Raw genomic sequence first — 20,138 nt, 5'->3', positions numbered from 1 at the left:
CGGCRTGGATTTACTGTCCAGTGTTAAGCTAGCTTTTAGAAGCACTTCTTGCTCTTGCAATACACTTTGTACAATTTATGGCCCAGTGAATTCTCTTTTGTACATTTCATGAAGCGTTAATATCCGCACAAGGATGCATTAAAACTGCTAAACTTGAGGGAATTAATGTCTGCTGATAAAGCAAAATAGTTAGCTGGAAGCTATTTATACTGGAGCCTTCTGGGACAAAAATCAAATCTAGGACATTCTGTGGAGGTGTCACACTTTTGCAGCTGTTTAAAGGGGGGAAAAAAAGTGCCACAGCAGCATTTCAGCAGAGCAAGCACCAGCACTAGGAATCTCCTGACAAACTGGACAATCCCAATGTGTTCAACTTCTCTGTAGTGTCTCCAGGTCTCCAGAGGAGAACCAAAAACCAAACAGCTACATTAATTCATTAACACAAACCAGTTTCATTCTAAAAAGTAGCATTTCCCCTCATCAGGTGCTCTCATGACTACCGGAAGTTTTAGAAACAGCCCAGTGGGAAACAGGCAGTCACAAGATCCGTGAAAAGGAAAAAAAACACCAGTATAAAACAGCCTGCAAACCTTCCTGTAAGGTCAGCCTTGTTAACAGGGATTATGGAGAACAAATTCCATTAATTATTCCCTCAGTGTACTTCTGAAGTGTTTCATTTTAATCAGATTATTTTGTGATGTGCACACAGCAAACTTCTTAAAACAAATATGAAGAATGGCCCATTGTTATAAACTGCACAATACAGAGCTCTGTTCAACTCRATAAATACTCTTGTTTCAATAGTGTAGAACTGTGAACATATTAGAAGATAGGAACTGTATATTCTGCCTAAGAAAAACCCTCAAAATACTTGCGTAACTAGATAACTGCTATCGTATATTGCTGGTCAAAACATACAATCAGAATTTAAGCTGTAGCCTTTGGCTGTGCATTCAAGTTTGTACAAGCAAAAGAAGATGGGAGATGATGCTACAAATGGATGGTGCAGCAATCATTAATGAGTCCAAGCCATATTAGCAAAGGTCTTTTATCACTGCTCTTGAAGTTTAATGAATTGATTCCCCCTCTGCCCATTTAACTCCTGTTGGTAATAAAGATTCTGCTAYGTTTTGATTCAGTATAAAAGTCCCTGCAGTCATCCACTAAAGCTCCCTTAGCCTGAGTCATCCTTTATCATCTCCTTCCATGCTCCATCACCTTCAGGAAGGTCAAATGAGTACAGCTGGATAGATACCAAAGATTTATACTAGCAAGAAGAGTACAAAATAACAAGTAATCTGAACTCAGTAAAAGGAAAAAAAACCTCATCTTCTCTTTTTTTTTTAAATGAGTATTTCCATGTTTCTATATCACATCAAAACAAGTGTCTTTCAATAATACATTAAGAGATAACAGCMATCATTATCAAGTATACTTTGTTCTCTCATCCCTCTCCTTTCTGAAGATAATGTCTGGGCTTTAGCAGTTTTGTTGATAAAAGAGACACTGCTATGGGTTTCTTAAAGTACCATACAGTTGGAGGACAGTAGCTAGAAATAATCCGCAGTTTTAGTTCAATTCAACTTTAACTGTAGAAGTCTCATTTCACTAGAGAAGCACAGTCAACACCAGTCAACATCCCAGACCTTTTAAGAAGTCTTTCAGCTGTTCTGGGCCCRAGATACTGAACACCTGCAAAGTCATCGACTAAACTATAGTTATCAGAGAAAGGAGAACAAGCCTGATGCTACTCGAGCGCATAGTTGCAGCTGAGCGATTGTTGAACGGGTGGTGTCCATGCCCGCTCACAGTAGCACGGACCGAAGCCAGGCCATCTTCCAGGATGGGACGCCACCTGCAACCCACTCAAGGATGCCTCTTCAGCAACAGCCGGAAGGAGATTTGCAAGTAGTCCTAAACACTCATTACATAAATCTAATTGAGCAACTGATGTGTATGGTCAAGACTGGTAACACTGACAAGAAACTTTGCTGGCTGTTTTGGTTAAGTGAAGCTCTTTCTACTGAAAACTTCCAAAGATTTCCATGGCACTTTTTTTGTAGGAGTGTAAAAATGTTGAAGTGTCAATTGCTCTTCAAAACAACAAAGTTTCATTCCAGAATCTCAGTAGTGTCAAACACAGCCGAGATCAGTGCTCTATATGTGCACCAGTCAGTACTCTACAAATTTCAATGCCTGGTATTCAGTAATTGGGCATCATATAAAACTCATGCAACAGTTAACTCGGATCTAGGCCCAGACCACTGCCTAAATATTTGCATGTAAGAGCAAATTCCAAATTATCTAACAATTTGCTCCATCTCCTGAGCTTTGTATTTGATTTGCCACTCATTAGAAAATTTTGCTATTTCCACCGAGCGCCTCCAATCTGAATTAGTSCACTTTGTTCGAGCACACACTGTATTAACACAAAAGCAAAGCACTGTTCCTCACAGCTGGTACTAACTGTGACTGCCTGCTTTCTCCGCAGGCCAGATTGCCCTGCTTAACTCCCTCGCTGGCTTGCAATCAGTTTCAGGCTTTGTTCCAAAACTGCAAAGACTTTCACGAATCAAACTACAGTCGAAACAGAATTCTGACATATGAATTACTAAACTGTTGATGGAAGGAATTATTGGGGAAAAAAAACCCTGCTCTTTTACTTACAGTGCATCAGACAGTTTGTTTTCTCCTTGAAGTGCCAGGAAAAAAATGAAATTGAAAGGAAAGAATTTTATATTGGATGCCATGCAGAAATTTATTCACTCAATCTAGCTGCCCTGAGTGATTAGGTTCCAAAAATATAAATTGCTTCTCAGAGTCTAAGTACAGAACAAACCAGGTTCAGAGCCCATGGTTCACTTCAAGTGCAAGATTTATGGATATTTTTATTGTACTTTAAAGCTAAGCTTACTATAAATAGACTTATCTCACCTCATATCTCTCAATTTTAATTGTATACATATTGGTAAGTTAGATGAAGGTCATTTTGTAGTTAATTCATCAACAAACACATTGTCACTACTGGCACAATTCAGGTTTGTGATCTTACTTCCTTTCATTAAAAAAGGGCATTTAGATTTTGCATGGCTAGAGCAACAATTTGAAAAAAAMAATCCTACCACTATAAAACGAAAATTGTTCTGTACATGTACACTAAAAGCTGCTAAAAAAAAAGTTTAGCAACCATGTTTAAATCAATAAACTATTTTTTTTTTGCTGGGATCATTTGGACTCCCCAATAATCATCTCATTCATTCTATTTTGCTTTGTTTCTTTTGAACAAAGAAAGCCAAAAAAATATGCTTTATAAGTTTAATATGACATATATATTTAAGAGGAATAGATGGAGAAAGACACAGGCAGGCTCATGAACACAGCATGCACAAAATACTATTTACAATGGTATTATTGCATGCAATCTGCACAGCTGTATTTCTCAGACTACAACATTATTCCTGGCTATGCCACTTTTTGGAGTAAGCACTTTCAAGATAAACATTAGAAGTCATGCCTAGAAAAGAGCAACAACAGCTGCATAACTACTTGAATAAATGTGGTCCAATGTTATCCAACTCCTAATTTATCTAACAGCTATAATTACAATAAGCAGGATGGTTTTGCTTTTGAGAGATTTAAATCTTTTTATTGATTGCCCATTYCTCTTTATCCATTAACAGATTTCTAAAATATTTTTCTAGGGAACAATATCTGTTCTCTTGTTAATTTAGCATCAGAGAATATTTTTCAGAGCCCCAGGAACCGGTACAGAAAGGCCACTCAGATAAATGATGTTTACATATGGCTGCCAGTATGGTTCACTAAATTACAATGTTTTATCAGAAGTTCCAGACAAACAAACAATACAAAAAAATACAGCTTTATTTTGATCTTAGTCTCCCTAAATAAACTAAGCTTTCTCAGCACCCCAACAAATTTCTTTCCCCCTGATTCAACACTGATGCAAAATTCATCAGGATGCAGCTTTCCATGGATTGATCATTAAATTCACTATATGTAACAGTGATTCTAGTTTCTATCATATCACTAGTATGTCTCACAATCTAATTTAYTGAATAGGATGACAATACTAGTCTTCAAAACTCACTCTTTTTTTCTTTTGAGATGAATGAAGTTCCTACTTATGACATTCTAAACAGTAGGTTCCTGGATGGACAGACACCAAGCCCAGGTCCCCACTGAATTCAAGATTTCTAGAACACACTGACTTTTGCTTCTGTCCAACCTCAGCAGGATCATCAACATTACTGAGAACGCCACACAAAAAGATGGTTTGAGGTTTAGATACATAACCTCCTCCTGTAGGTAAGGCCTATTTATCTTCTTTATCTTTTCYCTCTGAGAAGTAAAGTTCTTTCAAGGTGCTCTACTTTGTTTTAGCAATTGCCTTGAAGCATAAGCTGAAGAGCAACCTAACCAATGTATTTGAGACTATTTACCTTGTGGCTTTGGATTTGAAGCTGTACGTGGGGACTGTTTGACTGGTACACTTCCATTTATTCCCTGAGCCGCTTCATTGTGTACATTCAGCTCAATTAGCCTGGTTGTGGCACCCGCTGGACAAGACTGAGGCGATATTAATAGCTTTGGACAGATGCTGCTGCCTGAAAAACAAGTACACACAAAATATAAGAGTTAAAACAGAATTAAATACAAGGCAGAATGATTATAAATATACCTGTTAAGTGCTAATACTTCAGAGAAAATTAAAATGCTTGTCTTCACCTCGAACAGTGTCTCATGCTAAAACATGCTTTGCCTTTCACTAGAATTTATTATATTACTTAAATTGTGAAGAGTCAGATAYAAGAAAAGAAAGATTTGCACTGTAATTAGCCTAGGCTCTCCTACARAAAGAGATCTTTACTAGACTTTTTCCTATCTGAATTGTCAGCGTGCACATTCAATAAAATACAAAAAAAGAGCATTCTCGTTCAGCCATTCTATTTGTGCATCYAAAGTGTTCACAAAAATGCCATACAGTCAGAAACGTTTCTTTTATTATGGTAAGTAGCACTCAAAAATTAGCTAAACATATTTCAGTCTTAGAAGAAAGAGCTCCTACTGTAAAGTATTAAAAAAAAAAGAGAGAGAAATGCAAAGCAAGCCAACACGTCTATTACATTGCTTCCCAGCAGAACGCAATATATTCTAATTAAGAGATCAATATGCTGGTTTTTCCTTAAGGAACTTTGATGAATAAATAAAGCAAAACATACCCTCAAAGAAAGAAACTGCCTTAAAAGCATCTATCATTACAATGTGGTCACAAAAACCTAATCTGTATGCAGCTGCTTTGGGGGGGGTAGAGGTAATTGGTTCTGTGAACATAATCAAAGAGTTAAAGAAAATAATGCTACGAAGGACCTTGAGATCTCAGTTAAGTCAGTAATTTTTCTACTCTGAGTCAAAAATTCCTACAACTTTTTTTGCAGGTAGGAGCAAGGGAAAGGAAGAATATCCATTTGTCATTTATTGCAGTGTTCTCGTAATGATTTATACTCGTAACCAAATAAAATCTAGGGGAGAGTTTGAACAGAGACATTTGTTATTTCTATTCACCATAATTTTTCCTGCTTTTTGCTTCCATAGGTAGAAATGCAATCATGAGTGGGGGCTTTTTCTGTTGTTTTCAAAGAAGCAAATTCAAAACCCAGTCAGCCATTTCACCGGATGATCCCCTGGTGTCTTCTGAACAACAACTGGGCCGCACAGCTTGGAACCTCTAATCTAATCCATCTTCCTATCCTAAGGCAAAATCCATTATATCAAGCCATTCCTAACAACAGCCTAGCTTATTCCTAAAATAGTAGCAGAGAGAGAGAGAGAGAGAGAGAGAGAGAGAAAGCAAATTGCTTAACATTGTTTAAAAACCCTTCAACGTTTTGTGGCTTTCAGTAATATTTTCAAGTACTGTTTCTTCAGAGGTTGTTTTTTTCTTTTAAACACTGAAGGAGCCATGCATCAAGGAGCTGCTGCCTCGGCACACACGAAGCCTTGCACTGCTCCGCACCGCGGTCAACACCACCTTCCCGCAGCGCCAGCACCCAGAGCGCAGCGCCCGCAGGACCCCCGAGGCYGCAGGACCCCATCGTCCCCTCTTCTCTTTCACTCCGTTAACAGGAGAACTTCCAAGGACATAAAGGTGGCGGGGCCCAGAGCAATGCCACTAGTTTAATGAGGCCTGCCATGTAAAGGAGCTTCTCAGACTTTTGGGACCTTAAGCAGAAATTCTTCTGCTTTATTTGCTTGGGTGTCACCTCATGCACAAAAAGCTGGGTTGCAGCACAGCAGCGGGAGCTCTGTCCCGGACCCTTCCCGAGGACGTACATAAGAATGAGCCTGAAACGCCAGCACTGAAAGCTCTTGGGCAGGCCAAGGGGATGGCACGGAGGGTTGCCCTAGCAAATTGTCCCCRTCTCCCTCAGAGAGCTGCATTTCCCCCTCCCCCATACAATATCATAACAGTTTACGGTYCAGCTTGGGAACTTTCAATTCAAAAGCAATTTTAAGAAACAGCAACTCCTGATGGGATCAGGAGGTCACACGAGTCAGGCAGGGATTTAAATATAGATYAGAAATCTACATGGAGATCACACTTGCACTTCCATTGCAAAGGTACAAAAGCATAGTCTTGCGTATGAGCTTTCTGAAAACTATTTTGACTGCAGATTTGACAGCTAATACACATCTCAAAGATCTCCAGTTCTACAACTGCAGCCTAGTAAGGGGCATCACTGGTGTCAACTGTTTGGACCTGTAAATCTCCATCAAAATGATAGGTTATTCTCTATTAAAAGGATTCCCTAAAAAAAACAAGGCACAGTCGGGGCCAACATAGGAATACATTTTACACACACAACTTTATGAACACACTTYTTCCTGTTTAAGGTTACAACATCACTTCAAGCCAACATAGATTTGGGGCTTCTGCTGAACGGGGCAAGATCTCCTGCCATGCCTCCTCCCCCCTTGTCCCTTTCTATTCCAGCTTCTTCTTCCTGCTACTCTTTTCCTTATGTTAGTGCTAGCATTTGTTTGAACACACTGTCAGCTGAGTAGCAGAAATGATACCGTTGAAAACCCTGTTTTCCAGTCGTATCAGATTTTAATTAGATTTGTACAGTGAACCCTTTGAGCTTGAGGCCGCTCCAGCTCTGCCGCCAGCACAAGGGAAGAATCAGGAGTACGGCTGGGAGGGAGCAAGCCGCCCTTACTCTTACCAGCTTAAAGCAATCATTTGAATGCAACCCTGGTCCCTCAAGTGTTCAAATGTGGGCTGTACCTGGTTAACACACACAAAAATCCAGCTTTAATGCAAAGATTGGCAAGGATAACAATACTTGAAAACAAATACTTAACGCAAAAACATTAGGTTGCTTTAAGAATAGATTTTGTTTTCTGCATCTCCCACCTGCTAGATGGACAGAGTACCAGTCGCACTCAATGGGCAAAAGCCATGTTGTAAGTAAGTGCAATATAAGCAACAAAAAAAACAAAAAAAATAAAACGTGTCTAAGCAGTGGGATCTTTTGCAACTACTTACGTACAACAAAAGCTCTACGAGGCACTCTGAACCTGTGCTGAGCGTTTAACAGGCATAACAATTCAACAATACTGGGTTTTCAAATTTATTACTGGTGCACAAGCCATTAYACAAATTATTCATTCTATCTGGAAGCCACATTCGCTGGAGACTGAAAACATTACAGAGATTTAATCTACATTTCAAACTAGTAATTCCATTAATCRAGCTACATCCTCAAGCCACCTGTTCTGCAGAATAACAGAAGCACATCAAGACGAACAAGTTATGTTCAGTTTTCATCAGATGTAAAGCTGGAATRGAAAGAGGCAAAGGAAATCTAATTATACCATACTCTTACACTATATCAAGTAGTCAAGTTTGCTGGATAAAAAGCATACATTAGCATCCCTGGAAATGTAAGCCTTGATTTCCAGCCAGTGAAAGATGCTACCTTCCAGATGATGTTGACAAAAGAATTGTGGCAGTAATGCAAGAATTTTCACTACAGATTTGTAACACTAGTAACACTAGACTTGTAACTGTGTATGAGAAAAGTCCAATACACATAATTTTCAGCTCACTGCAAAAAGCCTGATACTTGCTCCACACTCAGTGGCATGCATCTCAATGGGACTGCTCAATGATATCTATTTAAGTAATCAGTAATACAGTCTACTTTTTAGAAATTCAAATGTTGCCTGGCAAGTAGTACTTGAAATCTTATTGTATACACAAAAAGCCAGACAGGCTGCAGAAACCTGCAGCTTTCACTGGGCTGAAACAGATTCCCATAGTAATTGTTTCTGATCTAATTAAAAAGAAACACTTGCTGATTACAGCAATTCTTTTCCTATGCATTATAAAACTAATTTTCTTTAATGCAGAACTGCAAAGAGCTACAAATACTACTAGCCAGCTACTGTGTTCACTAGTATACAATTAACACCAGCTCTTATAATTGGTGATTAAAATTCACTGAAAGGGAGAGAAAGGAAGGTAAAGTTTCAAAAAAATTTGAACTAGGGCATGCAAGAATGTAAGAGAGAAAGAGGAGGTAATAATTAACTAACAGAAAAGAAAATAAACTGTAAATTTGGTAAGCACTTAATTATTTCGCTTATCATCTACAAGAAAATTAGGAGATGTTTGAAACTAGCAGATGCTTAAAGATGAGCTGCATTATCTAATTTTTCAAAAGATTTTAATTAGGAATAACTTAGAGCCATGAAGATTAGACAATCAGCCAGACTGAAATGACAATAGAATGAAAGAGTGGCTTGTTTACATTCACAAAATGTAAAACTAATTTTTTAGTATGGGACAGATCCTCCATCAGCAGCTCTGTCAGCTTGAGGATGACACTTTCAACATCGTTAGGTTTTCTGTCATATGTATTTTTAATGTATCTTTGCTGTTCCTAGAATGTTTAATTTTTACTGCTATGGTGACCCTCTTCATCGTATGTTCTTAATGAAAGAAATGCAGAAATTCTGGATGTAAACAAAGCCTAAAGGAAAAGGGTTGTTCTCTTTCCAGGAAGCAAAATTTGAATCTTAAAATCAGCTTTACTTCTCTTAAAATTGCATAACTGTATCGACCCCCTGTGTTAAATCCCAAGAACATTTGACAAAGTGATTGTGGCCTTGCTGTTACATTGCTAGATGGTTGCATATAACTCCCTACCAATGCCAAATTTACCCTTCCTACTTACCCCTGAACCTTACAGGAGGTTCAGCTGGTTTCCTATCTATCAAAACCTGTAACTAAAGCATTAGTTTAGCCACAGTAACCTAGCAATACAATGTCCTGATCAGTTCAAAACAGCACGAAGTATCACTGGCATGTAAAGAGCCATCCGCTCATTGCCTAGACGCTACAAGAACTGTAGCAAGGCCAGGACAAGAACGAGCAGTTCCCTCAGCACAAACAAGAAAGCAGCCAGGGGACTCTTACRTAGTTACAATACAGATTTACTGAGGCTTATGCAGGAGACCTAGTAAATTAGGTCAYGGACTTTGTCCACACCTGTGTCCAAACTTGCCCTCAACTAAGTTTCCAGTAATTTACTGCTGTTCACAGAATCGTCCTATTTTTGCGAGGAAATCAGATGATACTATGAGGTTCATGCTATTAATGCAAAATCAAACATGTTTCGAGAATAACTGTCTGGACTAAGCCAAAACCATCTTAGGTATCAGGTGTATGGAAGGAAAGTAAGAAGTTTGGATGGAGGTTCAAATTTCTCACATGAAAAGCAATCTTCCTCCACACACTGTTAAAGTCTATCCTCTCGAATTAACTACACATTTGTGTCGTGACATATTTTCCCCTCTACCATCATGCTGAAGACAGAGTTGCAAATGCTTTAGAGCATCAAAATAGTACAAAAACTTTGCACTACTATTCTGTTCTGTGCAGATGAGCTCTAAAGATTATATGTCAGGCCAGCGTTTATTGTGGTGAGCAACTGCTGAAATACTGCAAACAGCTGATAAAGCAATGATGTAAAATGAGAAAAAATAATTTTCGCTGAAGTCAGGAGGTTTGTCTTGYCACAGAAGAAACTATCATTTCTGGACAAGAAGCTGCTGGCCAAAAAAACAAGGGCAAATACACAAAGGTTTAGAATTATGTTTGAAGAGTGCAACTTCGTCAAAATTTGGGATACAGATCAAATTCTAATAAGGAATTAGTTCAGAAACACACACAAGCAAAATGAAAAAAGGTAGTTTTTCTCTTGCAAAGCTGTTCTCCAGACATAGGAAAAAAAAATATTTTAAAGTTCAACGGAAGGAGATAGACTACTTCTGGGAATAATGTGGGTGCAAMACATAAAAGGCTATTATTTCTGATATCATGGTACAATAATGTTCCTAGAATTACCAAACAAATCTCATCCTCCCTTTCACAGGATTTGTTGCAAGCAGTAAATCAATCTTCAGGTAGATATGGTACATATTAATTGTAGACAGCAAAAAGTGTATTGATACTACTCCCTCTTTGTTCAATGACCACATGTCAATGATGGCGAAGTTAAGTAGACAAAATAATACTGAACTTAAAACTGAAGAGCAAAGCCAAATACTAGCCACCCAACACTTCTGGGAGTGAGAGAAAAAAATCAACTTCTGGGCAGTAAGTTGTTCATACCAGAACAGAGGTTCCCAAACTGCGGATGCACAACACTGAGCACATGAGCCACTACTAATAATATACAGAGCAACAACACAAAAGTAGAACTAAAACAAAGTTCAGCAAGTGTAACCGTGCAAGACACGGAAAAGAGAAACAGCTTTGACTTTTGAAACAATTTCATTTCTAAYAAGCTCAGATGGGTTATGCAGAGCATTAGCGACAGAACTCAATTCAAAGCATGTACATAACCATATCTGCTCAGCGTCTGACGAGACATTATTGCATTGGTTTGGTTTGTGGGTATTCACGAGTCTTGAGCATTAAATACTGCCTGTCCTCTGTGTTGTCAAGCTTTCCGGTTGCTCTGGCTGGAAGAAACTGTTTACTATTAGACAGAAATAGCACTCACAGTAGCTGCTGCTAAAGAGCTACAGTTTGCCAAGTTATCAGCTATTGATGCCATCACATTTAAATAGGTTAGCAGGTTGTCAGGATCAAAGTCTAAGCTTTAAAAGGAAGTACTTAAATAGTAACAAAGTAAGATKTAACGTTAATAATCTTCTGATCTCATTCTCAATATACTGTACATCATGCAAAGTAAGGATTGAATTGCGAATTTCAGCTTCGCTGTAAATGTCCTGCCAACACTGGTTAACAGCAGAAGACTAAGTGCATCTCAGTCCGTTTCCCTGTCTGGCAGTGACCTTTGTTCTTCTGGCTCTCATCCAACAGCCTTTTCCATGCCGGCAAACCTCTGTGTCTCCTCCTACTCTCGGTGAAATGAGTAAGTCAGCAATTAATGKGCTTATCTTCCAAGATTTGCCTAAATTTTGGATTAGCACAATAATGTAACACGTGCTGCTGGTGCTGTTTCAATACAAGAAAAGCACTGTGCAAGACTTGAAATGGCTCTTTGCCAGACTGATCAAAAACCGATTTCCTTAGCAGAAATTACAATTTATCCATGCAACATAAATTGGTTACAACACATTCCTCATCAAAATGGACACATTCTGGACTTAGAAATACGGAAATCCAACAAGAAGGAAAAGGACGCAAAGTAGGTTGAAAAACAACATCTTAAACATGCAGAGGCTTTAAAAACAAGGTGAATTTGGTAAAAAACAGAAGTCCAAGTGGTATATACAATCAGTGCTAATGAGTCGTATAAAAATCAAACAGAAAAGGAGAGTAAACAGCTTTTTAAAACTGGATTAAAGCCACAGTGTTTTAAGCCTTCTGGGAACAAGCCTGCCTGATGTCATCACCTTCTACAACCTTCCCCTSCTGGACCACTGCTTCTGTCCTCGCCTCCAGAGTCTAGCAGTGCCACCGCCGTCTAGTCACCCAGTCCTTGGAGGATACATGTGAGGAGGGATGCTGGGGATTGAAGGGGTGGAGGATGACCAGTCCGCGATACTGATGGCCACAGRGACGGATTCAGAGCAGGGGGAAGAGCACCATTCCCCACCCAGGCTGCAGAGGCCGTAAGCCATTGAGATGACATGCAACAACCTTATTCCTGACCACTGCTGCTTTTGTTTTTTATTCCCACCTTCTTCCCTCACTATATGCAACAAAACACAAGGAGGGGAGGCAGCAAGCTTTTGGGCCTTGCTACTGCTCGAGCCTTTGCTGGAGATGGCAGGACCTCCAGACACATGCCCTTGCTGCTCTCACCTCCAAAGGAGAGCCAGGGAGCTAGAGGGAGCAGGCAGCACCAGCCAGCTCAGTAGCGTAGCTCAGCTGAAACGCACTTGCGTCTCCCTTGACTGAGAGCCACCGATTTCAAATTAGCTGCCAATGCTCAGTTTCTGGTTTGAAAGCAGCAGCTTATGGCTGAAGTCCTCAGCCAGAAACACACAGTCTATCACATGAAAGCTCTCGTGAGTTGCCTATGCTCTCCTATGCTGGGGCAAGGGCTTTGCTGACTGCAGTGGTTGATCAGCTATTTATTGAATACCAGTGGTTTCTTATAGGAACAGGGATAAGAAGTTTCCAAGTCCCATCTCCTGAACACATACAATTAAAGAGAAAGCTCCAAGTAAAACAAATGCTGTTTACAGGAATCTAGAACTATCCTGACACGTACTCAGTTCCTGTATCACAAAACATTTCTTCAAACTCCTGTTTACACTTTGGTCTCTGAACAATCACTAGCAAGCCCAAGATCTACAAAACAAATAAGCAATATTGTTCTTTTACCCATGGAGACTTCATAGCTTGTTTTCCATAAATAATATCAATACCTGTTTAAGCAATTTTGGCCAGAACTGTCTTCCTTTTTATTAAGCCAGTCTCTACAACTTAAGGGTGAGCAAGGTTTCTGACTCTACAGCCACAAGCCAAAACCCACAAATTTACCTCAAGAAATAACCAGAAATTTTTTTATAAGAAGTAGTCACACCTTCCTCACTGAAGGATAAGAAAGCTAACAAAGTCAGCTATCCTGCTTTTAATGAGTCTTTTCCACCCCAGCCAGAGATCCAGGTTAATTTAGCTCCATCCCTGTCTACACAGCCTTTTGCCAGTCCCATAACACATGACAGCTACCTTCACCCCAAGAACTGCTTCTCACATGACCATGATCATGTTTTACAAAGCCAAAGGAGAGTACTACCACGTATTTCAGCCTCCTCCCCTACAGCAATCATGGTAAATTTAGCGAGAATTGATTCTGAGGGTCATTTCCTCCCTCCCCATCCTTGTGAGCTTTTTACGGCTTCCTGTGCATTTGATGAAAGAAGGAGTTGAGTGAGGTTTGTGTGGCTTGCTGCTACCACATTAATAGCTGTTTTGATTATGAAGCCCAATACCGTGAGAAAAGATTAACTGCAAGCACCTCTGCAGAGTTTCCCCAAAGTGATTTCTCCTTTTAGTTTTCTTGGTAGAGCTGTGTAAGGTACAAAACGTCTCCTCCACAATTATTTTACTTAACACTGAATATTCATCATTGAGCTCACAATTGACTTCAGCATATTTTGCACAGAGGCCAACTATCATTTTCTAAACATCCTGAGCTCCTATTTGTAAACTACCCCACTCTTACATGCAGACTCAGTGACCGCAGAAGAAGCGCTTGCCTGAACAAATGTTGTGGCACTCAGCCCTGTTTCTCTCACTTTATTTATCAGGTCCTAAGATGATTCATTTTTTTCCCCCACGATATCATACACAAGATAACCGGCATGACACTGTACCCATCAACACCATCTGACATTTCACATTAAGGTGAGCACCTCCAGTACTCAAGTCGCGCTATGAAAATAGCGCAGATAATTGTCTCATGTCCAAAAGATTGTAATTATTAAAATTGACATATTAAAATATAACTACTGTGTGATTACAGTGGTAATTCAGAGAATGAAAGAAGTCTTCCCCATCTATAATTTACTGCCTGTTAGAAAACAATATTGTATTTCAATTTTAGACAAGTACAGTAACAGGTGTTCAAAACAAATTGAGAAATATGAACTAAATATGAATTTCACCCTCTTGCTCACTACACACTGCAACTAGGTAAGACAACTTCTCTAATAGGATGATCACTGACATTTTGATTTTCCTTTCTGACCGGTTGTCTATGCAGTTATTTTAGATTCCTCTCATCTCACCTTACAGCTATTTTAGAAAACATACGTATGCTTTGTTACTACAGCTACTTTGAATTCAGCTGCTTCTATTGATAGAAGATAGATTACTAAGAGAAAATATGTTTAGAAACAGGATGTGGAAAAAAAAAAGAATACCACAGACACAAGGAAAAAATTAATTACAGAAGACTTGAACTGTAACTCAAAACTATTATTTCAGAAGATCTGAACACAAGTTTTATATATATATTATTTACACACAAATATGTATTATATGTATATTATTTACACACACACACATATTGAAAGTATCCAAGTAATTTAAAGATATTAAAAAAATTGTACCTGAAACGCAGAACAGCCAAAGATCCAAACAGAAGTTAAGCGTCCAACACAAGCCAATAAAGTAATCACTGATAGATGGAAACCACTTCCCACGTCCAGCTGCTGAAGCAGGAGCGCGTGTCCGGCCAGCAGCGAGAGCGGGCGCAGCTCGACAGCCCCTGCCCATCCAAGAGCCAGCCAGCCCGGCACGGGCACTTCACCCTCTCCCCTCCATCTTCCCAGCTGCCTGCTCCCACCGCTTTCTTTGCATCAGTGAGGGCAGGTATCCAACCTGGAGAAGTTGCAGCCACCAGAAACATAACCCCCCCCCCAAAAAAAAAAAAAAAAAAAAAAAAGGGCAAGAAGCTCCTTCATTTTCACTCCTTCATTCATTTTACTATGGGGTCAGATGCACCAAGCTTGGGCAAAGATGCCAACGTGTGTGGGGGCTGGGGGGAGCAGGATGCCTTTTCAGAAGCAAGCAGCCACTAGGTCATGTTAATTTTACCACATAACACCCCAACAGTCAGAGTTGGTGCAAATGGCAGGAAAATCATCCCTCTTCTCTAAAAAAGGTGAATTGAGATTTAAAATAACATGCCCTCATTAAAGAATCAGCTGCAGGGCTTGGCTGCACGTTACAACAGGATACCAGGCACAGCTTTCCGCTATTTAAAAGATTAAAAGTAAGTCTGGAAGTACGAATTTGATAACGAACAAAGAAAGGATGGAGAGAAGCATGTGGTTACTAGTCCCTTAAATATGTACGAGCAGCGCAGCTGTGCGGGGTCCCAGCTGCTCGGTTCCCAACGCTCTCCTCCGCAAGCCAGGGGCATGCAGCCTGCTGTCAGGTCCCCGAACACGTCACACTCTCTGCCAAGTAATTAACCACCATCATCTACAAAGCACAGAAAAACAAGCTGCTCCCTGGGAATACTTACTGCACCAAAACAGCAATATAAAGAACCCAAAGCTGGACTCTTCACAAGAATTCAAGAGCTTCCTGCTTTTGACCTGGTTGAAAAAACCCTAAGAATGGCCACAAAAAGCCTGGTTTAAGTACATTAAGGGCCTTCCTGTGAAATTATTCAAGAAGGACCTTCCTTATTCAGTCGCTTCAAAACCTACCGCTACTATGCCAGCTTTTAATGTGCTCTCTTGCCTATAAAGACCAAGAGAGAGACAACCATTTCATGCTCGTCATCAGTTTATAACCAACCTTACGAAAGAAAGCCAAATATGTGTTGCTCTGGAATCAAAAGGGATTATAATCTTAGAGCTTAGTAGTCATGTGAACATTTCAAAAGTTTCCCTGTCTTTGAGCATGCAAATAGATCGAAACTTCTTTTAAAAGGTCACAACGTAAAAATACATAAAAATTACTAATATTTCAAGAAGAAAAAAGATTTATAACTCAACTGCTGTCTAACACGTCTGAAGGAGTGTCTCAACACTTGCATGCTTTCACTGTACCTCCACTTTGAAAATGAAAATGTTTAATGCCCTTCGGCAGAGAAAAGAGTCTGCTCAAAACCAAAACGTGGTGACACAAGACAGTGTGAGAGAGCTCTCACCAAGAAGAGGACGTATCATCCCCTCCTGTCCTCAACACTCCTTTAGTTCCCATTGCTTCTTACCAGCTCTATTGCTTGCTGGATTTGTCTCTAAGCCAACATTAGCCGCACACAGAAGAAAATGGTACATCATTTTTTACCACAGTATTTTTCTGCTGTGTGAGTGAGCTGCATTGGCTTGTGGAAGAGACCTGAAGTCCAGAAAAATCCCAGGAAGGACCCTGGGCAGCATTTGGGCAGCGATGATTGATTTGAGCTCTTCATGGAACTACAGCCCAGYGCAATGTTGCTGACTCCCATGTAAAATTTACTGTCGTAAATAAAGCTTCTGTTTCTGGAATCAGTAGAAAGAGTATCAAAAAACTCATTAAAAAGTTGACAGCTTTCACTAAAAAGCGGACAGCTTTCATCTTGAGGAGAAAAGTCTTCTAAAATACATCGCAAATCAAATCTGTGAAATTATTCTTAATAAATGAATGAATGAATAAAATTCCATTTGTTTGAGGCAAGGTTTGGCAATAGTTTGATTCTTCTCCACCTGATATCATCTAACCCAGGTGGGTTTGGGGTTTTTTTGGTTTGTTTTTTAAGTGATCAGGTTATGACTGTAAGGGCTTCTTCGGAAGCAAGTAAGAGCAGCTACAATATGTTGAATTTTTTATGACAATCTAAAGCAAAGATTATGTTTCCTAACTACCTACCCTTCCTGTCCTTCTCAAGGTCAAGTGTTGCCTGTCAAACTGTAAGGATATACACAGGCTCTAAATTTCCCAACCTGTAATATTAAGGGATTTAACTCTTTCTTTTACAATAAACATAAATGAGGAGGAGARGGGAAAAATGAGCATTGCGAAAGTGCTCTGAATTTTGAGTGAAAACTCAACAACTTCTCCAGGTTTGCAAGCACTGGCCTAAGCCACTAGAYTGTCTTTCTCTGTCCATATAGCACCTATAACTGAAAAGACTAACTTTAACGGAAGACTCTTGAGTGCTGCAGTCAYGTGGCCAAGAGCACTGAGGGTACAAATGAGAACAATTAGCTCTCCGCTGACTTATGGGTCACAGTGTCACTGAATATTTTAAAACTACATTGCTTGAAACATGCTTTCCAGTGGAGCTTTCTATAGGGAATCCCCCTCCCCCCAAAAAAATAAAGTTCCTGTCTTCAAAAACAAGTAAAGCYGCAGAAAAGGTACATGCTTCAAGTGTTTTCCTTATCCAAGTTACAAGCCTTTGACACTCAGAAACCTGCTTTGCTCAGGCACCTGCACACAGTTGCATGGCTGAACCATGAATAAACTGACCTGTGTATCTTCGCATAGGTGGTCTACTGCCTGTCTCTTCAGGTATGCAATTCCAGTAGTCAACCCTGAAAGGAATTCTTCCTCTTTCTGACTGTAAGGGGCCAGCACTTAGACAAGTGATAGAGCCGTAACTCAAGTTTCTCTCAGCTCCTGTGTAGGAGTGTCAAGGGATATCYACCCACTCGATTTCAAACCTGCACAAATGGGAACCACCTGATGTCATCTTTTCTATGCGTAGTGTCTATACACCAGGGCCTCCTGATACCACTGTGAGAAGGTCACATTATGAGACATCTGCACGCCACTCTGCAGGCAGGCAGAAGCTCAGGTTTTTTGCCTTTTTGCTTTTTGCCAGCTGTTCACTAGACAGTCCACTATGGCACTAACTGCATTGATACAGCTTCTAACCAGAGCCTGAGCAAACTGACTGCCTGAAAAATACCATGAGAGCATAACCTATTACCACCTTATGGCACCTACAAATATGTCTGTATTATTTCACGTTTGATCTCTCAAAATCAAAGCTCACAGCTTTACAATGAATGTTACATTTAGACTGTCACTGTTTTGCAAACATGCACTGTAGGCCTCTGCAAACAGAAATAACCACAAGTAAGCCAAAGGGTGAGAGGGAAGACAAGCCGTAATATGGAAACAGTAGTGACWGCATCACACTGAGCTTCCCGAAAACTCATGAGGGTTTTATACATTTGTAGGAAGAGATTCATTACAGAYCCTAGAAAACAGCTTCAAAGAGCAAGACTGATGAAGGAAAGTTTCCTACATTCATACACAGATTTTCTCAGGATACAGAAGAATGATAGTTAGAGTTGGAGGAAGAGTGAGTTTCCCATTCTACAGGTTGATTAACAAAATCTAGAAGAATAATAATTTCAAGTTGGTTCATAAAACAGATAAAAAAGCCAATGGAATGACTTCAACAAGTATTCTTTTAYCCAGGAGAAAATAGATGCCCACAAATGCTACAAGAACGCTAGAAGAACTAGGTAGGGATACTTGCATATATCTACTCCAAGCTTCTCTGGCAGATTTCTCAAACTCACTCACACAGTAACTCCCTTCACTCTATTTAGTTTCATCTGGCTTTCCAAGAAGACACAAGCCTTCTGAACCAAAACTTTTCACAGACCTATTTCAYCTCCAGCTCTATTGAAAAAAAATAATTCAAAATATTTATTTTCTTATGCTGTTAGGGCTTGGTAAACCTATTACTTTAATTTACTTTAAGTTGAGCTTCTCTCAAAACTGAAAAGTGCATCACTTATCAGTAAAGTAATACTTTCAGTAGTAATTCTAAAAATTAAGTTAGAAACATATTTGCAATAAAAAACAAACCTTTGATTAGAAGAAAAGCAAGAAGATACTATTTTATTCTGAACTCTCTTAAAGGAGTGTAAATTCAAGCTAAATATATTATTGAAGGACYATACAAGAAAAACTGAGCATAAGCCAGAAGTGTACATCTACTTCCTAAAACAGTAAGAGACACAATTCTTAGGGTCASGGCTGATTTATAGAACTGCACTGTAGAAACCTTGCAGCTATACACTAAGCTCCAGTTCTATGGACATGGCAAGTTAAGTTAGAAACAGAAAACACTTATAAATATCACAGAACTGACTTGCTTTAAAAAGTCTTGAGCCGATGAAAGCAGCAGCAAAATGAGCCAGAAGTAACACAGTTCTTTGTATGGTAGATTTGTTAGGCAAGCAGTTCAAGAAACTGCAAGCTAATTTACTTAGAATAGGAGCAAAAAGACACCACAGCATTCCAACTGTATTACATCAGGAAGCAGCTGAATTTTTAATGTGTTTRTTTGCTTCAAGGCACCATACTATAAAGTTTAACTCTGTGCATCTCTGGATACAAACACCCCCAAGTCTTAAAGAGATTAAGATTTAACAGAAGCATCCCATTCAATCTTACCTGGTTCAGAAGACATTTCTAAATATATTCCACTGCACAAGGAATTGATTTCACAAGGCTAATAACCCCATGACAGACTCGGACATATCCTATTTACAAGATGTATAAACTGCCAGAAAATACTCCTCACCAGATGTTCAGTATACACCGACAGTTTACATGCTGGGTCTKTCAATTATAATATGCTCCTCCTCTTTGAAGGCAAGCCTGCTTTGAGAGGAAAAACGTAAGCATGCAAATCAGTCAGCTTAAAGAGAAGAGTGAAGTCTGTTCACTATTAAAGAGGAAAATCAAAAAAAAAAAAAAAATCAGCTTATGTAACCTACAAGCTGCAGGAGAAAGGAGGAGGAGGAGAGAATACCGTAAATTGTTTTGTCTAACGCCGTAGCTACCCTGAAAGTTTTGTCACTACCGACTGCACTGCTCTTTGAAAATAAAGTAGTATCAAGGTTAAATGACAGATTAGTCCATTCCTCTGGTTGCTACTTAGTTCTCCACTTATATTACATGATGTTCATTTCTAATAATCTTTTTCACTGTATAATATGTATTTAAAGTTCTTAGAATGAAGTAAACATGACAGGAGGATATTAGAACAGTGACTGAAAAAGATTACATTAAGACATAGGCTGGAAACTGCTAGCTTGTTTGGCACAGAATTCCAAGGTTAAACTAATTAGAAACATTCTAAATCCATTTTAAAATAGCACRA

At 39.4% G+C, this 20,138-nt stretch overlaps 1 protein-coding gene across 2 annotated transcripts in view; it reads right to left on the bottom strand.

The window, feature by feature from the left end:
• FGD4 (FYVE, RhoGEF and PH domain containing 4) overlaps positions 1–20,138 on the bottom strand; it is a 72,577-nt gene that overhangs the window by 38,978 nt on the left and 13,461 nt on the right. The window contains exons 1-2 of one of the 2 annotated variants that reach the window (XM_085324194.1): positions 19,427–19,586; positions 4,461–4,625 (exon numbers count right to left, since the gene is read on the bottom strand). In XM_085324194.1, coding sequence (XP_085180320.1) covers positions 4,461–4,625; positions 19,427–19,442 — 181 coding nt within the window. In that variant the 5' untranslated portion in view covers positions 19,443–19,586. Of the gene's footprint in view, positions 1–4,460; positions 4,626–19,426; positions 19,587–20,138 lie in introns of those variants that run through there. The other variant, XM_085324196.1, reaches the window with a different exon arrangement.

The sequence above is a fragment of the Rhea americana genome, unplaced genomic scaffold (assembly GCF_003343005.1).
Source record: "Rhea americana isolate MKP2758 unplaced genomic scaffold, rheAme1 scaffold_9, whole genome shotgun sequence".
Taxonomy (NCBI): Eukaryota; Metazoa; Chordata; class Aves; order Rheiformes; family Rheidae; genus Rhea; species Rhea americana.
Note: the sequence above shows the minus strand (reverse complement) of the source record. Positions and strands in the feature narration are given on the sequence as shown.